The sequence below is a fragment of the Monodelphis domestica genome, chromosome 2, assembly GCF_027887165.1.
Source record: "Monodelphis domestica isolate mMonDom1 chromosome 2, mMonDom1.pri, whole genome shotgun sequence".
NCBI lineage: Eukaryota > Metazoa > Chordata > Mammalia > Didelphimorphia > Didelphidae > Monodelphis > Monodelphis domestica.
Window position 1 is genome coordinate 98,654,996 of NC_077228.1, and position 25,727 is coordinate 98,680,722.

The window sequence follows — 25,727 nt, forward strand, 5'->3', positions numbered from 1 at the left end:
CATGCTTCTGAAAGGAACTATAGAAATCATGATATTGACTGGGCCAGCTAATAAATTTGTGCTATCTAATCTCAATTTGTTCCTCACTGTAACAAGAAATCCTGTTAACCCTCCCAAATCAATTATCCCAATTACAAAAGCTTCTGTTTTAAACCTCTTCTCACTTCTCTCATATCAACCTTCCTTCTATCCCTTCCACTGTGGAATTTACCTCATACTTCAATGGGGGGAAAATGAGACCATTTAAAGAAAGCTTCCTAAATTCCTTTTTTCCCTCATCTCTAGCATCATCTTGCATCATCCTCCCTTACTCTCATTGATGTTGAAGAGAAGACTCCTATCCCTGTCAAGACCAGCACTTCTATATGCAATTTTGATCCAACCCATCCTTTCCTTGCTTCTCTGCCACAATTATCTTCTGTTCTTGTTTTCTCTGTCTCTGTCTCTCTCTGCATCTCTGTCTCTGTCTCTCTCTGTCTCTGTCTGACTCACTCTGTCTCTGTCTCTCTCTGTCTCTGTCTCTGTCTCTCTCTCTGCCTACCTTCCTCCCTCCTTCTCATCTTCAACAGTATATTGTACTCTGGTGCAAATAAACACACCTCCTTTTCCCCTATCCTTAAATAACCCTGAATAAAACCTACTATATATACTACCTGGCATCCTATATTTCATTGTCCCTTTTAAACTCCTTTAAAAAGCCATCAACTGGGGGCAGCTGTCACTCTCTTATTGAATCACCTCCAGTGGTTCTCAATCACTTCCCAGATTAGATATGAAGTTTCCTATGTGACATTCAAAGTTCTTCACAATCTGGTTACTTTTGTCTTTTTGAGTTTCTTTCACCTTACTCACCACCACGTATTTTACATCCAGTAACCTGCACAAAACAATCCATCCCATGATTAAGCATTTTCACTGGCTATCCTCAGTACCTAGAACTCTTTCCCTCATCTCCATCACTTGGCTTCCTCATCTTCCTTCAAGACACAGATAAAATACCACCTTTTCCAAGAAATATTTCCTCATCCTTCTGAATTCTAGTGCCTAAAGTCAAAATGGATCTGTAATTGAGAAATAAATAGCATATTTCTTATGCTATTTATTATATGGTTTATAACCATAAATTAAGGGAGCACAAAATTGTTCACATTTAGACCTTGTGATTAAGGAAGAATTTATGACCAAGAGATAGAGAGCATTGTGAGATGTAAAATTGGTAACTTTGATTACACTGAATTAAAGTTTATGTACAAACAAAAACAATACAACTAAGATTAAAAGGCAAACAACAAACTGGAGGGGAAAAGCCTTTATAGTAAGTCTTCCTGACAAAGGTTATATTTTCCAAATATGTAGAAAACTGAGTCAAATCAATAAGAACAAAAATCATTTCCTTATTGGTAAATTGGCAAAAGATATGAATAGGTAATTCTCAAATGAGGAAATTAAAATGATCTTCAGACATATGAAAAATGTTCCAAATAACTATGTACTAGGAGGGATGTCTATCACTTGGGGAATTACTGAACAAGATGTGGTATATGCTTGTAAGGGTATATGCTATTGTGCTATAAAAATGACAAACAAGATGATCACAGACACACACACACAAAAAAAAAATCCTGGAAAGACATATTAATTGAGTGAAAGTTAAATAAGCAGAACTAGATTATTGTGCATAGTAACAATAATGTATACTGATCAACTGTGAAGACCTAAAATGTTAAGGAAAAGGATGAAAAGAAGTAATAAAAAGGGAGAAGCACTACTTTATATACCTCAAAATGTATTATAAAGCATCAGTCATCAAAATCATCTAATATTGATTAGAAAAAGAGTTTGATTAATGGAACAAACTAGACAATATAGACCTAGAAAACACTAAAACTCAGTAATACATTGTACTCAATAACACATTATTTAATAAAGTAGAAAAGTTAAATTACATAGAAATAAAGCTCCTCATTTTATAAAAATTTAAAAAATCTGGCAGAAACTAGGCCTAAACCAAGACCTTATTCCTTTATGTATTCCAAAATTAATTCTAAGTGGAGATGCAAGCTAATATCAACAGTTATGCTATAAATATAAAAATAAATAAAAATAAATATGATAAAAATAAAAGGACCATATATTTTCTAGGTTTTTTTTATTTTTTACTTTTTACATTTTTAATTTTTCTTTCCATATTTTTTATTTTATAAATCCTATGTTCTGCCCCTTCTTCCCACTCCTCCTGCCTTACCAAGATAGCAGGTAATAGAAGTTATACATGGGTTTTCACACAATGCATATATCCATTTTCATCATGTTTTGAAAGACACATATTACTTACACTAAAGAAAAATTGATGGAGAATAGGAGATATATTCTTAACCAAATAAAAGATAGAAGCAATTTCAAAAGAAAAAATAGAAAATTCTGATTGCTTGAAATGGAAAAGTTTTTAAGAGACAAAATTAATGTACTGAAGATAAGGGAAATGATTGAAAGGGAAAATATTTGTAAAATAAATTCTCAAATTAGAATTTGATATTCAAGATTATATATCTATCTATATTTGTACATATATATGTATTTATTTTTACATATATATGTGTGTGCTTGCACACATATAAACTAATCACCATTCTTCAATAGGTAAAGTATTTAAAAGATTTCATATCTTTTTTTTCATAAAATGTTTCTCAAATGAAGAATTCCAGAAAAATCTGCAAAATATTCAAAACCATATTAAAGAATGCTTAAAATCACTACTAACAAGAGATCTGTGTTCATTCATTTTAGTTATATCTGACTTCATAACATTTGGGGTTTTCATGGCAAAGATACTAGAATAGTTTGCCATTTCCTTCTCCAGCTCATTTTACTGATGAAGAAACTGAGGCAAATAGGATTAAGTAATTACCCAGTCACAGGTAATAAATATCCAAGGCTAGATTTGAACTTATGACAATGAGTCTTCCTGATTGCAGGTCTGGCACTCTATTGTACCAACTACCTGCCTAATAATATGAGAAATACATCAATTCAAAGATTATTTAGGATGACAGAAGATAATGGTAATTGGTCAGTTTTCCATACTAAGTATAAATCTAAATGAAACAATAACTGAGGATGAATTTTCAAGAATGATGAAAAGCATAAGAATCTGTTTTTTTCTCATTCTAGGTTCATGTATTACTAACCATGAAATATACAATAAATAAATAAAATGTCTCATTTCATTATTAATAGTGCTCAGTGTTTACAAAAAACAGATAAAATGATGCAATAATGAAACAGCTTTGAACTTGAAGTTAAGAAGAAATGAGATTCAATTCTATCTCTGCGATGATTGTCAAGTCACTTACATTCATCTAGCCTCACTAATACCTATAATATTGACATAGCAAGCTCAAGTGATATAAGGTGTAAAACATTTTTAAAGACTTTGAAATGCTGCATGAATATAAACACAATTGGCATATGGCATAGTAGATCTGGCCTCAGAGACTAAATGACCTAAATTAAAGTCCAATTTCTTACAGTTCCAATTTGATGATCCTCAGTCAATCATGAGACTATAAACTGTAGAAGAGGCACTATTTTGCCTCTAAAAATAAAAATGAGCAAATTAGAACTAATACCACAGTTCATTTTTGAGATGATGATGATACCTATTAAGCACCTGTTATGTGTCAGCATATTGCTAAATGACTAATAAATATTGTACCATTTGATTCTCACATCCTCCCTAGGAGATGGGTCCTATTATGACTTCCATTTTACAGTTTAAATTGAGGCATACAGGATCATACCGATAGGAAATTTCTGAGACCAGATTTCAACTAGCCTTCCTTACTCCAATCTCAGGGCTGTATCCATTGAATCACCATATTGCCTCTATATAAAGGCACATATATACACATAGAGTAAAACATAAGCTTCTTGAGACTTCCGGTCAAGATGGCGGCTTAGAAAAAGCTAAAGTTCAGATCTCCGGAAACCCTTCACTACCAAACTCAAACTATATGCTCCTAAGGCACCAAAATTCAAAACGAACAACAGCATAGACCCCGGGAATCCTCCTCCTGGACCTGGACCTGGATCAAAAGGTACGCCCCCCCCAAAAGCCAGAACGCGAGATCACTTGGACCTAAGGGGTAGGTAGAAGGAAGGTCCCAGGACCCATCTGCCCAACCCAGAGCACTGGGTCTGAGGCAGCTGAAAGAACCTCAGAGCCTCAATGCCAGCTATCCTGAAGGCCACTTCCTGAAAACAACCTGACCCAGTCAAGCGGGCACCCAGACAGCAGGGAAACAGAGAGAGACAGGGGAGCCTGTAGGTCCCTGACCTGATCCTTCCATCTGAGTCTCATTGAAGGTCCCTGCCTCAGGGCATACTCAGTCTGAGGTTAATCCTATCACCAGCCCTCAGAGCTCCTGGAAGCCACAGGTCCTCCCCCTCAGAGTGCAAGGTCTTCTGAAACAACAGTAACCCTCAGGACTGGCAAAAGGGCCTTGGGAGCCTGCTATTCTGAAGGCTGCTTCCTGGGGGGGGGGGCTGCAGACCCCTGGCTGGATCCTTCCATCCGAGTCTCATGGAAGTCCTGCCTCAAAGCATACTCAGTTCAACCCCGAGAAAGTTAATCTTATCAGGAACCCTCAGAGCTCCCAGAAGCCTCGGCACCTCCCCCCTCAGAGTCCTGGCTCTCCTGGCCTGCTAAGGCAAAGAAACAAACCCCCCTGTGGAAAGGGCCAAGCCAGGCTCAGAGCGTGGAAGTAAGGCAAAGGAGAAGCTGAGAAGCATCAGGAGGGAACTGAGGAGGGCAATAATACGGAAACACCAGCAATTCCTGGCTTCCCCAGGAAGACAGAACAACAACTGCATAGAACAGACAATCTGCCTAGGGCTAAAACCTCTGAATACCAGACAGAGATAAGAAAAGCTAGTCCTCCTCACTCAGATAAAGGAGGCAAACTCCACAGAAGCACAAAAGCTCCAAAATTCCAAGAAAAACAAGAAGAAGGGGGCAACTTTGGACAAATTTTATGGAGCAAAAATACAAAATACAGAGGAGATAGAAGAGGAAACACAAGCAAATGCTCCAAAACCTTCCAAAGGAAATGGAAACCCTCCACAAACCCATGAAGAATTTGAATGGGAAAGGATCAAAAAGATGGAAGACCTCAGGGAGGAAAAGTGGGAAACACTGCAAGAGAAATTCACCCATCTACAAAACCAGTTTGACCAAACTGAAAAGGAAAACCAGGCTTTAAAGCCCAGAATCAGGCAGCTGGAAGACAAAAGAGCAAGAATTAATAAAGCAAAGCCAAAAGACCAAGAAATTAGAAGAGAACATAAAATATCTCACTGACAAGGTGACATAATTGGACTTCCAGATAAGCCAGAAATAAACAACAAACTCGACATTGTAATACAAGATATAATCAAAGAAAATTGCCCAGAGATTCTAGAACTAGGAGGCAATACAGCCACTGACAGAGCTCACAGAATACCCTCTACACTAAATCCCCAAAATACAACTCCCAGGAATGTAATTGCCAAATTCCAAAGCTTTCAAACAAAAGAAAAAAATCCTACAAGAAGCCAGAAAATGACAATTTAGATATAAAGAAATGCCAATTAGGGTCACACAAGACCTTGCAAGTTCCACTCTGAATGATCGTAAGGCATGGAACATGATTTTCAGAAAGGCAAGAGAGCTGGGTCTTCAGCCAAGAATCAGCTATCCAGCAAAACTGACTATATACTTCCAAAGGAAAGAATGGGCATTCAACAAAATAGAAGATTTCCAACTTTTTGCAATGAAAAGACCAGAGCTCTGTGGAAAGTTCGATATCGAAAATCAAAGAGAATGGAATCCCTGAAAAGGTAAATATGAAGGAAAGGGAAAAGGAGAAAAATGTTATCTTTTTCTTTTACTCAAACTCTCTTCTATAAGGACTACATTTATATCAATCTATGTATATTAACATGTGGGGAAAATGGAATGTGTAAATAGGGGGAAAAGAAAGAACAAATAGAATAATCTTACTCACACAAAGATTCACAAGGGAAGAGGAGAAAAAGAAAACTCCTATAAGAAGGAGAGGAAGAGCGTTTTTACTTAAACCTTACTCTCAAGGAAATCAACTCTGAGAGGGAAGAAAATCCAGATCCATTTGGATCGTGAATTCTATCTTACCCAACAAGGGAAGGGAAAAGGGAAAACCAAGGGGGAGGAGGGAGTGAACACAAAAAAGGGAGGGAAGAAGAGGGGGGAGGGGGAAGGAACAAAAAGGGCGGGACTAGAAAGGGAAACATATCAAGGGAGGGGACAAGGGGGAACAATTTAAAGTAAATCACTGGACTAAAAGGTAGAGCTGAAGAAGAAAGGTTAGAATTAGGGAAGGATATCAAAATGCCAGAGAATTCACAAGTCACAATCATAACTTTGAACGTGAATGGGATGAACTCACCCATAAAATGTAGACGAATAGCAGAATGGATTAGAATCCCAAACCCTACCATATGTTGTCTTCAAGAAACACGCATGAGGCAGGTAGATACCCACAAGGTCAGAATTAAAGGATGGAGTAAGACCTTCTGGGCCTCAACTGACAGAAAGAAGGCAGGAGTTGTAATCATGATATCTGATAAAGCCAAAGCAAAAATAGACCTGATCAAAAGGGATAGGGAAGGTAATTATATTTTGTTAAAAGGGACTTTAGATAATGAGGAAATATCACTAATCAAAATTATAAAATGCCTGGACTAACAAAAGAAGTAATAGAATTCTTAAATAATCCCATATCAGAAAATGAAATCCAACAAGCCATCAAAGAACTTCCTAAGAAAAAAATCCCCAGGGCATGATGGATTCACCAGTGAATTCTATCAAACATTCAAAGAACAGTTAACCCCAATACTATACAAATGATTTGACATAATAAGCAAAGAGTGAGTTCTACCAAACTCCTTTTATGAGACAAACATGGTACTGACTCCAAAACCAGGCAGGTCAAAAACAGAGAAAGAAAACTATAGACCAATCTCCCTAATGAATATAGATGCAAAAATCTTAAATAGAATACTAGCAAAAAGACTCCAGCAAGTGTTCCGAAGGGTCATCCACCATGATCAAGTAGATTTTACACCAGGGATGCAGGGTTGGTTCAATATTAGGAAAACCATCCACATAATTGACCACATCAACAAGCAAACCAACAAGAACCACATGATTATCTCAATAGATGCAGAAAAAGCCTTTGATAAAATACAACACCCATTCCCTATTAAAAACACTAGAAAGCATAGGAATAGAAGGGTCATTCCTAAAAATAATAAACAGTATATATCTAAAACCATCAGCTAATATCATCTGCAATGGGGATAAACTAGATGCATTCCCAATAAGATCTGGAGTGAAACAAGGATGCCCATTATCACCTCTACTATTTGACATTGTACTAGAAACACTAGCAGTAGCAATTAGAGAAGAAAAAGAAATTGAAGGCATCAAAATAGGCAAGGAGGAGACCAAGTTATCACTCTTTGTGGATGACATGATGGTCTACTTACAGAATCCTAGAAATTCAACCAAAAAGCTAATTGAAATAATCAACAACTTTAGCAAAGTTGCAGGATACAAAATAAACTCACATAAGTCATCAGCATTTCTATATATCTCCAACACAGCTCAGCAGCAAGAACTAGAAAGAGAAATCCCATTCAAAATCACCTTAGACAAAATAAAATACCTAGGAATCTATCTCCTGAGACAAACACAGGAACCATATGAACACAACTACAAAACACTCTCCACACAACTAAAACTAGACTTGAGCAATTGGAAAAACATTAACTGCTCATGGATAGTATGAGCCAATATAATAAAAATGACCATCCTACCCAAACTTATTTATCTATTTAGTGCCATACCCATTGAACTCCCCAAAAATTTCTTTATTGATTTAGAAAAAACCATAACAAAGTTCATTTGGAAGAACAAAAGATCAAGGATATCCAGGGAAATAATGAAAAAAAAAACACAAATGATGGGGGCCTTGCAGTCCTAGACCTTAAACTATATTACAAAGTAGCAGTCATCAAAACAATTTGGTACTGGCTAAGAGACAGAAAGGAAGATCAGTGGAATAGACTGGGGGCAAGCGACCTCAGCAAGACAGTATATGATAAACCCAAAAATCCCAGCTTTTGGGATAAAAATTCACTATTCATTAAAAACTGCTGGGAAAATTGGAAGACAGTGTGGGAGAGATTAGGAATTGATCAACACCTCACACCCTACACCAAGATAAATTCAAAATGGGTGAATGACTTAAAAATAAAGAAAGAAACCATAAGTAAATTGGGTAAACACAGAATAGTATACATGTCAGACCTTTGGGAGGGGAAAGACTTTAAAACCAAGCAAGACATAGAAAGAGTCACAAAATGTAAAATAAATAATTTTGACTACATCAAATTAAAAAGCTTTTGTACAAACAAAACCAATGTAACTAAAATCAGAAGGGAAACAACAAATTGGGAAAAAATCTTCATAGAAACCTCTGACAAAGGTTTAATTACTCAAATTTATAAAGAGCTAACTCAATTGTTCAAAAATCCAAGCCATTCTCCAATTGATAAATGGGCAAGGGACATGGATAGGCAGTTTTCAGATAAAGAAATCAAAACTATTAATAAGCACATGAAGAAGTGTTCTAAATCTCTTATAATCAGAGAGATGCAGATCAAAACAACTCTGAGGCATCACCTCACACCAAGCAGACTGGCCAGCATGATAGCAAAGGAAAGTAATGAATGCTGGAGGGGATGTGGCAAAGTAGGGACATTAATTCATTGCTGGTGTAGTTGTGAACTGATCCAACCATTCTGGAGGGCAATTTGGAACTATGCCCAAAGGGTGAGAAAAGAATGTCTACCCTTTCATCCAGCCATAGCACTGCTGGGTCTGTACTCCAAAGAGATAATGGAGAAAAAGACATGTACAAGAATATTCATAGCTGCGCTCTTTGTGGTAGCCAAAAATTGGAAAATGAGGGGATGCCCATCAATTGGGGAATGGCTGAGCAAACTGTGGTATATGTTGGTGATGGAATACTATTGTGCAAAAAGGAATAATAAAGTGGAGGAATTCCATGGAGACTGGAACGACCTCCAGGAAGTGATGCAGAGCGAGAGGAGCAGAACCAGCAGAACATTGTACACAGAGTCTAATACACTGTGGTATAATCGAATGTAATGGACTTCTCCATTAGTAGCGGTGTAATGTCCCTGAGCAATCTACAGGGATCTAGGATAAAAAACACTATTCATAAGCAGAGGACAAACTGTGGGAGTAGAAACACCGAGGAAAAGCAACTGCCTGACTACAGCGGTTGAGGGGACACGACAGAGGAGAGACTCTAAACGAACACTCTAATTCAAATACTAACAACATGACAATGGGTTCGAATAAAGAACACATGTGATACCCAGTGGAATCACGCGTCGGCTATGGGGGGTGGAGGGGAGGAAAAGAAAATGATCTTTGTCTTTAATGAATAATGCTTGGAAATGATCAAATATTATAAAATTAAAAAAACATAACCTTCTTGAGGACAGACTTTAAAAAATCTTTTTATATCTAGTGATGATTTTATTGCCTAATAAACAATAAATACTTGTTGAATTTAACTGAACATATGTTACAAGAGATTGCTTTGATATTAACATTAAATGCCAGAAACCTCAGGAAAAGCAACCAGAGAATAGAAAAAAAAAAAGAACACAGTTCCCAATGTGAGAACAACTATGTAATCCAACATCTTTTATTTAGACTTCAAAGAGACTAATTATCTAGAGGTTTTGATCTAACTTGTTTGTTTTTCAAACAATTAGTGGCCATTAATAAATGAAAGCACTTGAATTTCAGAAGTATATTGTGCTTTTTGAACTTCAGATAATATGTTTAAGTGTGTCCAAGGCTAGGTTTTGTCCCCTAGATATTCTAGTTCTCATTAAATGACCATATTTTAAACCACCACTAAAAGAAGAATTATATAGTGGAAGAAGGTTTAAATTTAGTGTGAAAGATTCTGCGTTGAATTCCTCTCTCCTTTTTCCAACCCTTACATAGAAACCTCTGTTCCTTAGTTTCCTTATCTAAATTTTAAAGCGTTGATTTATATAATCTTTAATGTCTTTTCCAGCTCCAAAACCTAAGATATGAAGGGGAAAAATCAATGCACTGAGGTTTTGCTGACTACACTATCCAACAGAGAATAAATCAGTACTACTGCTTTTTCATAAGCTGAAGAGATTGGTTGTATTTGGTCCCACTTATGAATTCAGGGATCTACCTCTTACCTGGGTTACTGAAAAGACTTCTTAATTGATTTTTTTCATTAAAATTCTCCCCCTTTTAATACATCTTTCAAAGGGTTGACAGAAAGTTTCCTTTAGTTGAGGCCTGATCATAATATTTCAATATTCAAAATATTTCAGTGACTCACTTTAAGTAATAGGATCAAATACAAACTGCCCCGTTTGACCTTTAAATTCCTTCAATTCCTTTATGGTCTCACTTTTCAGTATAATTATATAATGCTTCCCTTCATATAACTCTTTTTATCTACTGGTCTTTCTGTTATTCTTCTCAATGATTCGATCTCCTGTATTCTTGCCTTTGCATTTACTGTTCTCTGTACTTTGAATGCACTCCCTCCTCTGGTTTGTTTTTTAGGATGCCTAGTTTTTTTTTTTTTGTTTGTTTGTTTTTTAAATTCAGATTAATTAATATCTTCTATATGAGGACTTGGCTAATAACCCCTTCATCCCTCTGCTAGTATCTGCCTCCAAATAATTACCTTATAGGGATTTTCTTTATGAGCACATGTTGCTTCCATCATAGAGAATATAAATTCTATAAGGGCAGAGTCTATTATCCACAGGTCATAGCATAGTGCCTGGCATCATAATATATACTTAATCCTTTTTTATTAATTGTTAATACCTAATAAAATTAGTATTTATTGATATGTATTTATAGGAGTTTATAGAAATTGATGAATACACCCTTAATTTGTGTCTTCTTATTGTTGTTCCTGTTTTAATTACTCAATTCCAAAGCAACTACTTCTTTCATCTACCTTCTTCCTCCCTGCTTTCACTGTACCCCTTAATGACTGAAAACTAGGGGAAAAACTCAGTAGTGGCCACAGTTAAAATTTTAAAAGTAACTCTGTGGAAGATGGAGAACTTAAAAATTTCTAATGTTGCAAATATATCTCTAATTAGCCTAAAATTTCATGACAAGAGTTAATCAATTTAAGGATTCATCATCAGTCATCATCCCTGAAAACTCTAGTCTTTAGCTTCTCTCAGTTTCATATTGTCCTTATATTTGCCACTGACCTACTTAACCTAAAGCAGTGTTGGTGAAGGTTTTTAAGTTCACGTGCCCAAACTGCAACTTCAAGCATCCAGTGAGCCCCCCGCCTTACCCCAGAGGGTGGAGGGAGGAAATGCTCACTTTGGGTGGCTGGACAGAAGGTGGCAGCTCCCCCACACTCCCCAAGATGGCTGGACATAAGTGCCTATACTTCACCAACACTGACCTGGAGCTTCTACTTTACTCAATCTTATTTCATATAGGGCCTCCAAATAAATCTGAGCCTTGACATTTACATGTACATAGTTGTAAGAAGAGCCAGAATGGGTCTTCTGTCAACAATGCAATGCCAGTTAAGCCCCATATGACACTGCTTTTATTTTGTAAATGACAGAAGCTAATTAATTATAAATGTCATCAACTAATGGTACTGCAATGGAAAATTAATTTAAATAAAGTATTTCAAATTGATGTTTTAGAATCAGGCTGTAAATTCTGTAAAATGTGCCAAAGTTAATTTCATGTTGCCTTTGAGCCAATAAGGTGGAGAAAACACTTTCATAAATTTAGATTCATGTTTTGGCCAGACTGTGTACAGACAATTCTTGATGATTTGTACTAATGGAAAAGTTATAAATAATTTAAAAACAAAAATAATTATAAAATGTCTCTTTGACTGATTTTGGAGTCAATTTCCTTCCCAATTCAAGCTATTTTTCAGTTCTGAAAATGACTTGTGAGAGTTTTACTTCTTTTATTTTAAAAATTATTTCTTAATTCAATAATACCCAGTAAATCCCTTCTTCCTTTATCCTTTGGAGGGTATGTTCTATATGTGTAAAAATCTACCTTTTTCTGATTAATAGGTACAGGATGGGGAAACTGAAATATATCCTTCTCCTTTGGGCCTAAATTTCCTTAAAGAAGTGAAGAAAAGTTCAGTTTTCTGTACTTCTCTTCAGCCCTTCATTCAACTGTACCCCACACCTCACTAAAGCCACATTCATATTGGATATAATTGTTGAACTTCACACAATAGCAACCAAATTTTCCCTTAATTTTACCACATAGATTTGATATAGGTTGGATAATAATTCACATTTACACATCCATGATGCAAGGAAAATTCAAAATCTGAAAGTCAATGTAATGTAGTGAATAGAGGACTGGGCTTAAGTTAGGAACACATGGGTTTGAATCCATCTCTTTTATTTACTAGACATATCAATTAGAGCAAATTCTGAACCTGTGTTTCTGATTCTTGAAGGAATTAAACTTGATCCCTAAAATCCACATCAGCTCTAAATCTATGTTCCAAAAGTTTTGACTACAGAGAAGGGAAGAGAACAGAAATTTAGACTGGGCTTAATTTCATTTCTCTACTTTAAGAATTACCTCTCTACACATCACCACCACTACCACCACTACCAGTACTATCAACTTGTACTTATTTATCTTATGGGGAAGCAGAAAGGATTTGGAGCTCTTCAAACTAGGAAATCTGGATCCCAAGAAGTTCTAATGATTCTTGGTAATAATTTTGAAGAAGAAGAAATTCCCACTCTAAGCCAGTCCCTACATATAGAAATTTCAGTTAAAAATATAGACTTGAAACTGAGTGTCATGATGCACCATCTAGAGAAGCATGTTGGAGCTAACTCTAAAGTCAAGAAGGAGGAAGAGAAGTTGAAAGAAGGTGATTTAAAGTTTTTCAAAGCCCAATGTTCTTACTACTTCACAAGTGTTAGCAGAACCTTCATCATTATCTCTCACCCCAAAGAAAACTTGCTACAATTGGTAAGACCTGGATGAGGAGAGAATGAACATAGATGATTTTGATATCAACATCTTCACGGTACTCTTTGGTGACATTGGAAATTTCTTTCTCCAATTTGGACTCCATTTGGAATGAAATCAACCATCTCAGAACATAGAGAGCAGGAGATATTCTCATGTTAATTTTTATTATGGACAGGAGAAACAAAGACACTTTACACATTTACTTGAGTGATTTGGCTTTGTATTTTAAAGAGACTGGCACCAGTTTAAGGAATTTCTTTTTTCAAAACACTTCCCAGCCACTAAGTCTCTAAAAGGAGAGACCCTTACAATCCTTGAGAAGGAGAAAAAGGAAGCAGGGTCCCCCCTTTTCTCCTAGGTTTTATGTATGATACCTGAATACATTTAAGACTTCTGCTTTTCTGAAAGAAGGATGGAAACCATGGCAAATTCTAGGCTTCCCATGAGGAGGAGAAACCACTAGCTAAGGACTCCAAGAGAATTTTGAAGTAGAACAAGATTACTTATGTGCCCAGTAGACCAATGGCAGGCAGTGTCCAAGAGTGAGCCCAGTATGGCTTAACAGTATGCTCTAGAGAGTATGGAATCAGAAGAGACAATACACAAAATGGAGAAATGGAAGTAGAGGGGAGGGGTAAGAAGTAGGTTTAGTTAGAGCAATATAAATCCAGTAGAAAACAGTGGCATAACTTTAGCATAAGTTACTCTTCCATGCATACTGTTATCTATATCTGTGCATCCATTCAAATATTCCCTAAATTTACCAATTCTTACCACTGAAGTTATGTTAATTCCAGGAGAAAATGTACTAGTTTATGGGAGCAATGTTTTATTGGTGTTTTTTTTTTCTCCTAACTTCACTAAATTTGATTTGAACTAAATATGGTTTCTGGCTGATTAATAAAAGTAATTACACCAATGGGGGTCTATGAGCTAAGATTTTGAGTAGCTATCACCCCACTGAGTACACTGAACTTCTACTGTTGCTTGTCTGGAAAAAAACAACTTTGTAAGTTGGGGGAAATCCCCAAGGGCCACAGTTACATAAATGGTTTCATTTTGTTTTTTTTAAAATAACCCTTAATAGAAGTGATAGAAATATATCCCTATTTCTCAGTATAAATACATATGAAAGCTATAATTTGGCCAATGTTAGCCAGGTAGTAAGGGGACACAATGAGTAAAAAGGGACCTGAATTTGGATTCATAGCACCTTATTTTTGAATTCTAGCTCTGTTATTTACTATTTTCACACTATTTGGCAGGTCACCTAGCATTCCCATGAAGCCACAATTTCCTCATCTACAAAATGGGAAAATTTGATGAAATGATTCCTAAAAGTCCCTTCAAATTTTACATAATTCTATGAAGCTAATCTTGTGACAAGTAAAATAAAAATCTATGGGGGCAGCTGGGTGGCTGAGTGGATTGAAAGTCAGGCCCACAAATGGGAGATCCTGGGTTCAAATCTGACTTCAGACACTTCCCAGCTGTGTGACCCTGGGCAAGTCACTTAATACCCGTTGCCTACTCTACTGCCTTAGAACTAATACCCAGTTTTTAAAAAATAAAATAAAATAATAAAATAAAAAATAAAAATCTATTTTAATACTATTTGATTAGTTTCTCATATTTCTGAATGATCTAGGTATTATTATGTAGAAAACAACATATGTAGATTCTAGAATAAAGAATGTAGACTGATTCAGATAGTTTTAGGGGTGAAATGTATTCAAGTCCAACCCTCTCATTTCTTAAATTTCAAAATATTTTAAAGATCTGCATTATTTGACTATCTGTCCTACTCCAGAATCATTTAAAAAATAAACTCTAAGATATTTTACAAATATTTTGTTGTAAACAGTTTTATTTCCTCTCTCTACCACTTCTTCTTGGCAGATTACATAACTCATATTTTCCTAGGCAATAAGGAGCAAACTGAGCTCTTTTATTTAACTTTCCTCCAATTCATGATGTTTACGTATCTTATTGGCCTCTCCTCTCCTCCAAACAGAATTTGGATTCTACTCCTGCAACCCCATCTTGGATAGGTGAGTTTAACATAATGTTACCCAGAACCAGATCAGCACATCATTTTTCAGTAATTCCTAAACAGTGTAGCAATACTTTACCATCTGAGTCAAATTCTAGCTCTCCTCTATGGTTTCCCTATTAAAATGGAGTTTCTTGAGAGCAGAGACTGTACTGCTACATTTTAGCACATTACTATTTAAATATAGATAAATGATATATAGATAAATGCCAACTTCTCTGGGTCTCAATTTTATCATTTATAAAATGAATGTATTCCTTGCTCTCAAAGAACTGAGATTATAGTTCTAGAAATGCTATATCTATCAAAAAGAAATTACTAAGTAAAAAGACTTACCTTATAGCTCAAGTAACCAAGTAACACTGTTTCAAAGAGACTTATCAAGGCCACTGAAACCTAAAATATAAAATGTAAGAAACAGGTACTCCAATCAGTACATTAATTCATGGGTAGATTCTAACAGAGTATAGTTAGAGTTGTGTTGTTACTTGCCACTTGCCATTTCTAATATTCCCCAGTAAAGATCATCTTTCTAGTATACCAAATGCCAAGACTGGACTAGAACTACCTTACTAGATAGAATTAGCTACAATTAGGAGTAGATTGTTATTTATTGCTACTTCTTTCATTACTTTTAAGCCATCAAATGTAATGGCCAAGGTAGACTAGAAATTTTACTGGGACTTTATATAACAGTTATAGGAATAAGAACATGGGAAGAAAAAGGAAGGATGCAATAAAAAGTACTTGTGGAATCAAATTGAGTATAACAAAAATGATATATGTGTATCAATGGGAAATTAAGTAAAAGTCTTACCTTTGTTTAGTACTTAGAAACAAGTCCATCTTTTAAAAAACAATTGTTTTTCAATTATATTGAAAAGTCAATCAATTATATTGTAGGCCAAGCAATATAGAATATGGAGAAAACAAAAACATTTGGGGTTTAGAAAAATTAGAATATAACCTGTAAGCCCCATAATGGTAGACATCTTGTCACCCAAAAGATATGATACCTGTGAAGAAGAATGATAAAATGGATAACAAAGATGTCAGTATATGATTTCTTACTTGAAACTATTTTAATTAAATTCATAATTTTCAAGTTATCTATAAAACATTAATAAAAATGAACAAAATGGAAATTAGGCAAATTCATATTTAATTAATATTATTGTTTACCTTCAATACTGTCTTTAAGAAATCAGGAATTGCATTTTATTGCCCTAAATCAAGACCTAATATTGTATCTGAAGAAATTGAATGATGATTTGAACAATTAATACTGCAGAGAAGAAAATGCATAGACATTTTAAGCTTAATTCTCTTAAAACTCTCACTAGACATTCAACCACATGAAGAACCAAGGAATTATGAATTTTTTTAAACCCTTACCTTCTGTCTTGGAATCAATACTGTTTATTTGCAGAAGAGTGGTAAGGATTAGGCAATGGGGGTTAAGTGACTTGCCCAGGGTCACACAACTGAGAAATATCTGCGGTCAGATTTGAACCTAGGACCTCCCATCTCTAGGCCTGACACTCAATTCACTCAGCCACCCAGCTGTCCCCCATGAATTCTGAATTGCCCAGAACTTAAAAAAATGGTTTAATCAAAATCCTATATGGAGCAAAAGGGATCACCATTGCCTTGAGACATAATTCTGAAGAACTTCATACCTGCCACTTGGCCTTGTCTTCCTAAAAACCAATGATGCCATTTTGACCTAATCTTATACTTAGGATTTTTTTCTTATTTTGAGACAAAAAAAGTTTCCCTATAACTTCTAGTCATTAGAACTAGTCCTGCCCTTTGGAGCTACAATGAAAATATAATGATTTATTCTTCTACATGGAAGTTCTTTAAACATTTTAAGAGTATTTAGAATTTACTCTCTCCATCCCTCACCTTCCTTTTCTCCCCCAAGCTAAACAGCACTTGTTCCTTTAACTGATACTCATATGACATAGTCATCTTTATCTATATGTACCAGTTTGTCAATGTTCTTTTTAATATGCAGCTCTCAGAACTTGGTACAAATACTATATATGAGACTCACCTTAAGTTGATAACTATACTTATAGAATAGCAAGTCTCACAATTAGATTGAAAAGTGGTCTTCACCATAAAAGAAAAAAAAGCCATTTAAGAATAACTTAGTTATCATTTTGTATACCACAGTATGCTGGTATGACATAAAATTACCAGAATACTATTGTTTGCAAAATAATATTCAGTGAGGTTCGAATGTGAATCAAACAAATCAGAAAACCATGTTCTGAGAAAAATTGAAGTGTTTATCCTGACAAACACAGAAGAGCAAAATATTGGCAATAAGCATGACTCAGGAGACCACTAATTGTTTTAGGATCTAGGTCAGTTACATTTCTACAAAAAATTAAATTGGAAGTGTGTTTTGATTCCAAAGATTACTTTCATGAATAACATTCACAAGATAAATAAATAAAAAAAAGAGACTGGAGGGTCCTTAGACCCAGATCTGAAGTAAAAAGAAAGCCTCAAGTCTCTAGGTAAAAAATTATACCATACTCAACTTTTGGGAAATAGTATTAGAATGAACTTATACCGACAACTGGCAACACTGACAGCTCAGACTGATGAAATGAATGAAATTTAATTTTGTCATTTCCATCAGTAGCTGGACAACTGCACAGAAAAGGTTTGGAAAAATTATTTTTAAAACCCAGTTAATGTTTCACTCTTTTGAGATTCCACTTTGTTTTAATATCTTTCTTTTTTTAAATATATGGCTGCCATCCTCTAGAATTGGAAATGACTTGGTCCTCACTAGAGGACCTAGAGACTCTGAGAAATCCTAAATCTACAGACTTTATATCTCGACAAAATAAAAATGTTATTTTGAAATTTTCATATATTTAGGTTGACACTAACTTAACAGAACTATTTTCAACAAACTATAGATAAGCAACTAAGGCAATCACTCTGCACAGTGTATCTAAGGATACTCAATGAATGATATTTTAAAACATTGCTTTTTTATGAATAAAATGAGGTAAGGGGATGGAAAGCTGCTCTGAGAGTGAAGCCATTCATTTCCATTTTATGACAAATACCAATTAAATGTCTCTGGGAAAGTCTATTACTCTCTGTGGGCTCTAGGCTAGTACTATCAAATTCATATAGAAAAATAATCCAGTAAACTGCAGATTCCTGACTCTACAAATCAACATAATTTTTTAAATGTAGTATCTATTTTAATTATATTTTATTTACTTTGTTAAATAATTTCTAATTTCAGTTTAATGTGGATCCAGCTGAAATGTTGTGGGCCTTTGGACCATATGCTGCCAGTGGACTATAGGTTTGAACTTTCTCCTCCAGGCAATTCTCTAAAATTATAAATTGTGGAGAATATAACCTAAATTGGTAGAAGGAGTTCTTCACCAATAGCTCATAACATTGTTGGAATCATGAGAGGGGAGGAGAATAAAGCAGGAAGAAAAAGGAGGAAGGAAGGAAGGAAGGAAGGAAAAGAATTATAGTTTGCTAATGCCATAAAACTCCAAATGTAGGGAAGTGACATGTGTTATAGCAAAGATTAAAATCTCTAGTGGATAGATTCATAAAAGGTACAATTTTCAATCTTTGCTTAGGATTTTTCTGGACTTTTTCTGCCTAATTAAACAGTGCTTACAATGTTTATATTGGCCATTGAGAGCTAAAAAATTTTGTTGCTGCTGTCTTTAATATGGATAGGAAGTATACTCTTTGGGTTAATATATAATAGTACTTCCTGTTTCATTTGAAGTCCTCTTATTCAGATGGAAAATTATAACTATATTGAAAAGTATATGAATGTTATTTTTTCATACCCAAATATCATAAAATCATTTATAATAATAGTATTTCTATTTTAATTTACCCTGGAAAATGAACATCGAGATCTTGTGCCAAATATATGCATATAAGCATAAATCTATCAATTTTAAGTATATATTTTATGGCTATTATTGTTATTGCAAACCTGTGATTTCATCAGTGCAAATTACAACCATGGAAATTTTATCTGTCAATAAAGATCTGCAGCTCTTCTGTAATTTGGAATCTTAGAGAGTCACATAGAGCTCTGAGAGGTTAATTTACTTGGCCATGGTAATATAGCTAGTACTCAACAGAAGCAAGACCTGAGCCCATCTTATTGACCCTCAAGGTTAGTCTTCAACCAACTATGGCAGAGTGTGCTCTCCTACAGGCATTGATAGGGCTAGGTTTGTGGGAAGTAGTCAAAAGGTAACTCAATTTTTATGTAAATGATTGCAATAAAATTAATTGTAATCATATACATATATATAATGGATCTACCAATGGCAGTAAAGTAATTTTGGTTAATCAACATAAATTCAAATTAGTAACCTCTCTGCACCACAGGTAGATGAAAAATCATTCTTTAAGCTAAGATATTTTCTAGTATCATAAATATCCTTTTGGAAAGGACATATAGAAGCCATCTAGTTCACCCATTTGTTTTCAGATAATATCCCATCTAAATTATACCAAAGAATTGATATTTTTAAATAATTTTAAAACATCTAAATCTTGAATTATATTAATTATAATTAATGATAATCAAGAATTATTTACCAAAATGAGGGGATGCCCTCCAGTTGGGGAATGGCTGAACAAATTGTGGTATATGTTGGTGATGGAATACTATTGTGCTCAAAGGAACAATGAACTGGAGGAATTCCATGTGAACTGGAATGACATCTAGGAATTAATGCAGAACTGGAATGACATCTAGGAATTGATGCAGAGTGAAGGGAGCAGAATCTGGAGAACATTGTACACAGAGATTGATACACTGTGGTACAATGGAATGTAATGGACTTCTCCATTAGGGGCAACGCAGTGTTCTACAAGAAAGAACACTATCCACATTTAGAGGAAAAACTGGGAGTAGAAACACAGAAGAAAAACAATTGTTTGATTACATAGGTCGAGGGGGAAATGGTTGGGGATGTAGACTCTAAATGATCATCCTAGTGCAAACAACAACAGCATGGAAATAGGTTCTGATCAAGGACACCAGTGAAATTGCCCATTGGCTGTGGAAAGGGTAGGTTGAGGGGAGGGAGGGAAAGAATATGATTCTTGTAACCAAGGAATAATCTTCAAAATTGAATAATTAAATAAATTTTTTTTAATTTAAAAAATTCCTTCCTAAACTTCATTCAACTCCCTCCAACTCTTTTCAGTAATAACAGATCATTGCTACTTGATATATGTGTACAAATTTACTGTCTATTGTGAAGTCTCCCCTTCAGTCTTCACCATCAACATTTTACACTTAAAAGTAATTAAGTCCCTTAATAAAAGTTTGCTGAGTGAATTGAAATTCTCTGAATAGTTCTGGATCCTTTAGTCTTCCTTCATGTAATCTATTTCCTGACTCTTTTAGTACTTTCTTCAACTTGCTTCAATTGTAGTAACAAAAATGAATGATATCATCTATTAACTAACTCTTGATAGAGTGGGAGTATTCTTGAACTTACAAGAATTTGTTGTGAAATTATAAAACTATAAACTATAAAACACAGTGCCTAGCCTCAGAAAAGCCACAGTTTAGTTGTCAATGCAAAATGCCCACTTGGAGAACAGAGAATCTTGAATTTGAGGAAAGAGAAGGTAGCACAAGCAAGAATGGAAGTATAAAGAAGGGACAGAATCACGAGCTACCAAGCTGAGAAGTTTTATCTTTATGTTGTATAGTCCAACAGAAGCCCTTCATAGACAGGAGAATTTTTTTTATTTTTTTTTTACTTTATTTTATTTTAATCTCTGAGCCATAACAGTGACCTGAACATGGAAGGTATTTATAAGTGCTAGTTAAAAAGAATTGTTTGTTCAATTAAATGTATGGGGGAGAAGCAAGCAAATGGCTTAACCAAAATTATCTCATGTGCTTCTACGTGCTGAATTGTTGTTTTATGAATCCCAACTTCTGCTTTACATTTCTAAAACGTTACTGAAAAACCTTTGCTGGCCAGAGCAGGTTTTATTCCTCTATTGGTCACGTCCTTCTCTTGATACATATTGGCTATAGAATAAGCCACCTGTGTAAGGCACCTACTTTCTAGTGCTCTAAACAACTTTCTATTGCTATGTTGCAGAAAACATTCACCCCATCTGTTCTCTCCATTCCCAATACCCTAGTGGGCATTGGGAGAATTTCCTTAGCTGGGAATTTTCAATAACACTAAATTACATGCCCAGTGCCTATCTGTAACACTGAATGGGATAAAAGTGACCACCAACCACTAATTACAATTACAAACTTGGAGTCAGAGAATGAGAGTGGAAGAAGTGTCTTTATTCTTCTTATAGGAAGTAGAAAATGCCCTAGTGTCATACACCAATACATGGGTGCAGTTACAAAAATTATATAGATTCCTGATGCAAGATCCCTTCCTCATCTGTCCAATTACCTCATTGTCTTGGGGTCAGGACTTACAATCCAGGTTCTTAAGTATATCCTAATCAGAAAACAGCAAGATACCTAGTGTGAGGTCATCCATCACACCCATCAAGAAGGGGAAGGTAGCCATGTCTTTGGGAGTGACTACTCTGGCTCCTAAACATTTGAGAAGATAAGTAGGTAGAATAGCCTAATGGCTTTCATCCTTGAAATTAGATAAGAGGTCTCCCAACTAGCCGGGCCTGTGGCAATAAAAATGTCCTTGAGGTCTTATTCTGTAACCCTAAAATGACTTTGATCCCTAATGGAGGAGGGTAGGATGAATGTCCACCCTGAGGAGAATAAATTAATTCTTTTTATTCCCCACAACCCTATGAGTCAATAGATTTGTTGTATAGTAAATTCTTTGTTAATAGCTCTGGCAAGTAATGTTTTCCATGTATAGTCATAAAGTATATGACAATATATATAAAGTCATTACAGTTATTATAAAAGTAATCATATTAAAATGATTTGTAGCTGGACAATAATATTATTGAAAAACAGTGGTGTATAATGTAAAGAGTATTAGACTTAGGGTCAAAACTGACCTGCCTTAGCTTTACCAAGAACTGGGTAGGAACAAGAAACTGTCTTCAATGCTTTGAATTCCTTATATAAAATTAAGATTACACCTAACTTCACTGATTTATTGATTTATACTTTTATAAAGTGCTATATAAATATAAACTATTATTTCTGTCACACTCTGTCACTAAATGCAATTATCTATCCTCACATAATTTTTAAAAAACACTCATTTTTTATGTTAATTGGATTTTTAAGAGTTATCCCTGTGATCTAAACCCGCTTCTCTGACCTTCAATTAATTGTTTGTTAGAATGATAGAGAAAACCCTGAAGTTCCTCCCATGATTGAAATGTTAAAAGTGCCTGCTCAGTTTTCAATTAACTTCCAACTTTAATGTTCACTGTTGATAGTTACTCAGATAATTATTTATCCTACAAGAAGATTAATCTCCCTAAAGCATTGCTTTGATCTTGCCACTCCTGGGCTCAAAAACCTTCAGAGAATCATATCAGAACTTAAGAATGGGAGTAAGAATGGATCTCAGTGGCCATCTTGTCCTCACAGACGATAGAAAGTAAATTATTTGAGTTTTTAATGGTTCCTGTTGGCATTATGGCATGCTAGCAATTGCATGAGATTTAGAACCAAAAACAGTGTAATATTATTCAGATATTCCAGACCCTTCAAAATCCAGTTTAATTTATCTTTCAAGCTTTGTTTCCCACTACTCCTCTAGAAAATAATCTAAATTAAAGCCAGATTGATGATCTATCCTCCATTCCCTAAAGATATTTTGCAAAATCCTATCCACATACCATTTTCACTGTTATTCTTTCCACTTCAAATAACTCTTCATTTATGCTTATCAAAGTTCTATTCACTCTTCAAGGCTCAGTTTAAATGCCATCTCTTTTCTGAAACCTTGCTTTCCCATCAGCACATGTCATTAACAGCAGAAATCTTTAGTTCTACCTGGGCAAAGAAGCTTGAAAAACAGATGGCTTCAGGTAAACAAGCATCTGTACCTCTTTTGCAATTCCTCAGATACCTCTCTGGCTCATTTCTGGAGATCAGGGTTCCCACTCAGAAAATCCAAGAAACTGCCACCTGACACTCAGCACATTGACACCAACTTCTCTTCTAAGCATATAACCCATAATATTAAGGACAGGTTTTATTGTAAACCAAAGGAACAAAACACAACTTTTGCAAAAAAAATAGAATGATAAAATAAATCTTTCACGGTCCTTGGAGACTTTCAAGGATGATTTTGTAGAATCTCATCATTTAACTGAGCTCCCAGGACAGAAAGTAAGTTGAGCTTGACCCAAGGTCATCTATGTAGTTCATAGCACAGCCAGGATTTTCAGTAAATTAACTATAAATAAATGTAAATAAATTACTTGCTTTGTGTCAAGAACTATTCTAAATGTTAGAGATAAAAAAGTGAAACAGTCTATCTTCAAGATTATATTTTAATAGGCATCACATATAGGGGAGTAGTGGGAAAAATCACAGCATTATGTGTATGTATGACTTAAAAAACAATGGAGTCAATTAATAAAGCCTTTCTAAAACAATGATAGCTTTGATTTCATTGCTGTCTCAGAGCAATGAGTGGAAATAAAGATTGGGTCAGAATTAGAGAAAAGTGAATGGCAAGATGTCCAGGGCAAACTTGCTGACAACTTCCGAGGCTAAAAGAGATTCTCTTTTAAGAAGTCATGCCTATCCCTCTTTCTGAACGCAAAACGGCATACCATACTTAGATAGGGGTAATACAATTTATCTCATCTCCTAATCACTTTATTTCTTCCATTTTTTTTTGTTAACCACCTTATATTGCCTTGTATTGTGGGTTATTTTATGTGACTTATTATGTTATATTAAATTATAAGTTCATTGAGGACAGTGACCTAATAAAACATCACTACATCAAACATAATAACTAGCACATTTCATATAAGCAGAACCAAGAAAACATTATTTACAGCAACAGAAATATTGTTTGAAGAATGACTTGTGTATATCCACCTCCAGAGAAAGAACTGATAAAAAGAAAAAAGCAAGTCATAGTTTTATATATACATATATCTTTGTGTCAAATGATTCTTTGTCTAAAGGTGGAAGGCTAAAGAAAGGGTAATTGATAAACATTTAATGACTATATTAAAAATTGATCTATTATAACATTGTTTGACACATTTTAAAACCACAATATAGTAGAAATCTGTTCTTCTGAATGTTTGATGATTAAAAGTTTTGTCTGTAAGTTGCTCAAACTAAGAGGCTTTATCATATAGTTCTTAATCACCATTTATTAATATATTTAGTGATTTAATATGTCGCATTATAATTTAAGTGAATTAGACAATTTAAAATAAAGAGGATAATATTTTGGGAGTAAACTTTGGGTAGCATAATACATGATATGAAAACAAAAATATATACTTTCAGAAGTTTTAGTATTCTAAAGACATAATGAAGAATAATTTTAAGTAACAGCAGGTAGTGGTTACTTGTTTCTCATTGGCAATACAAGCCTCGAGGTTTGTTTGTTTGTTTCTGATGCATTGACCAAAGGCATTGTTGCATAAAGAACTGGTTTCAAAGTCAAGAACTCTTGGGTTCAAATCTACCTACTAGCGATGTTACATGGGATAAGTCACTAAAGACTTTCAATGGTCCAGTCATTTTTTTAATACTATAAGTTACAGATAATGTCCCAACCTGCGTTGGTAGAGGGAGTTTCCTATCCCCAGGAATTCTCTATATCCGTGCAATCAAAAGTCAAATACCTATCCCTATCCCTATTTTTCAATGAGTCTTTGTATTAGTGAGACTTAAAGAAGTTAGTTTTTATGTCATTATTATAATTGCATGCATTTGACAGTAAAAGTCCATTCAAATACCTAAACTTGTCTATGCTCACAAGGTTTTCATTTCATTTCATTTCTCCTCAAGGAGAGGGTATAATACAGCAAATCTACACTGAACATTTTCAGCTTTACAGGATCAGAAGCTATAATTAAACAAAACTCTTTGCTGAGTTTGACTCATTAATTTTAAGCGTATCCATCCAGCCTACTTCTTTTTTTCATTAAGCAATATGGACACCAATAGAACATTTTATTCAAAATAGAATCCAAATTTATTCTGTTACAGACTCATTTCTAATTGCAGTAACATGATTTTTAAATGTATATCCCTTGTGATTCTAATTTAACAATTATAATTTAACATAAAGAATATTATAGACATGTTAATTGTATATAACTCTGCTCATTTTCATTTCAATCAACACAATTTTGTGAGCTTTTATGCCCTACTTGCCTCCAAACAAATAATAAGATATTCCTTACAGTCCAATCCAAAATTTCTGGTCAGTACCTGAAAAGTTCATAGTCTTTAAAAATCAACAAATATTTAAAATCAGTTATGATGACCATAAGACAGGAATTTTA

The 25,727-nt window shown here is 34.7% G+C and overlaps 1 protein-coding gene across 3 annotated transcripts in view; it reads right to left on the reverse strand.

Annotated features, from left to right (window-relative positions):
- Positions 1 to 25,727, reverse strand: part of KCNT2 (potassium sodium-activated channel subfamily T member 2) — a 515,262-nt gene that overhangs the window by 299,142 nt on the left and 190,393 nt on the right. For all 3 annotated transcript variants that reach the window (XM_001376989.4, XM_056815678.1, XM_007480998.3), the window contains exons 4-5: positions 16,204 to 16,252; positions 15,573 to 15,632 (exon numbers count right to left, since the gene is read on the reverse strand). In XM_001376989.4, the coding sequence (XP_001377026.1) occupies positions 15,573 to 15,632; positions 16,204 to 16,252 (109 nt within the window). The remainder of the gene's footprint in view (positions 1 to 15,572; positions 15,633 to 16,203; positions 16,253 to 25,727) is intronic.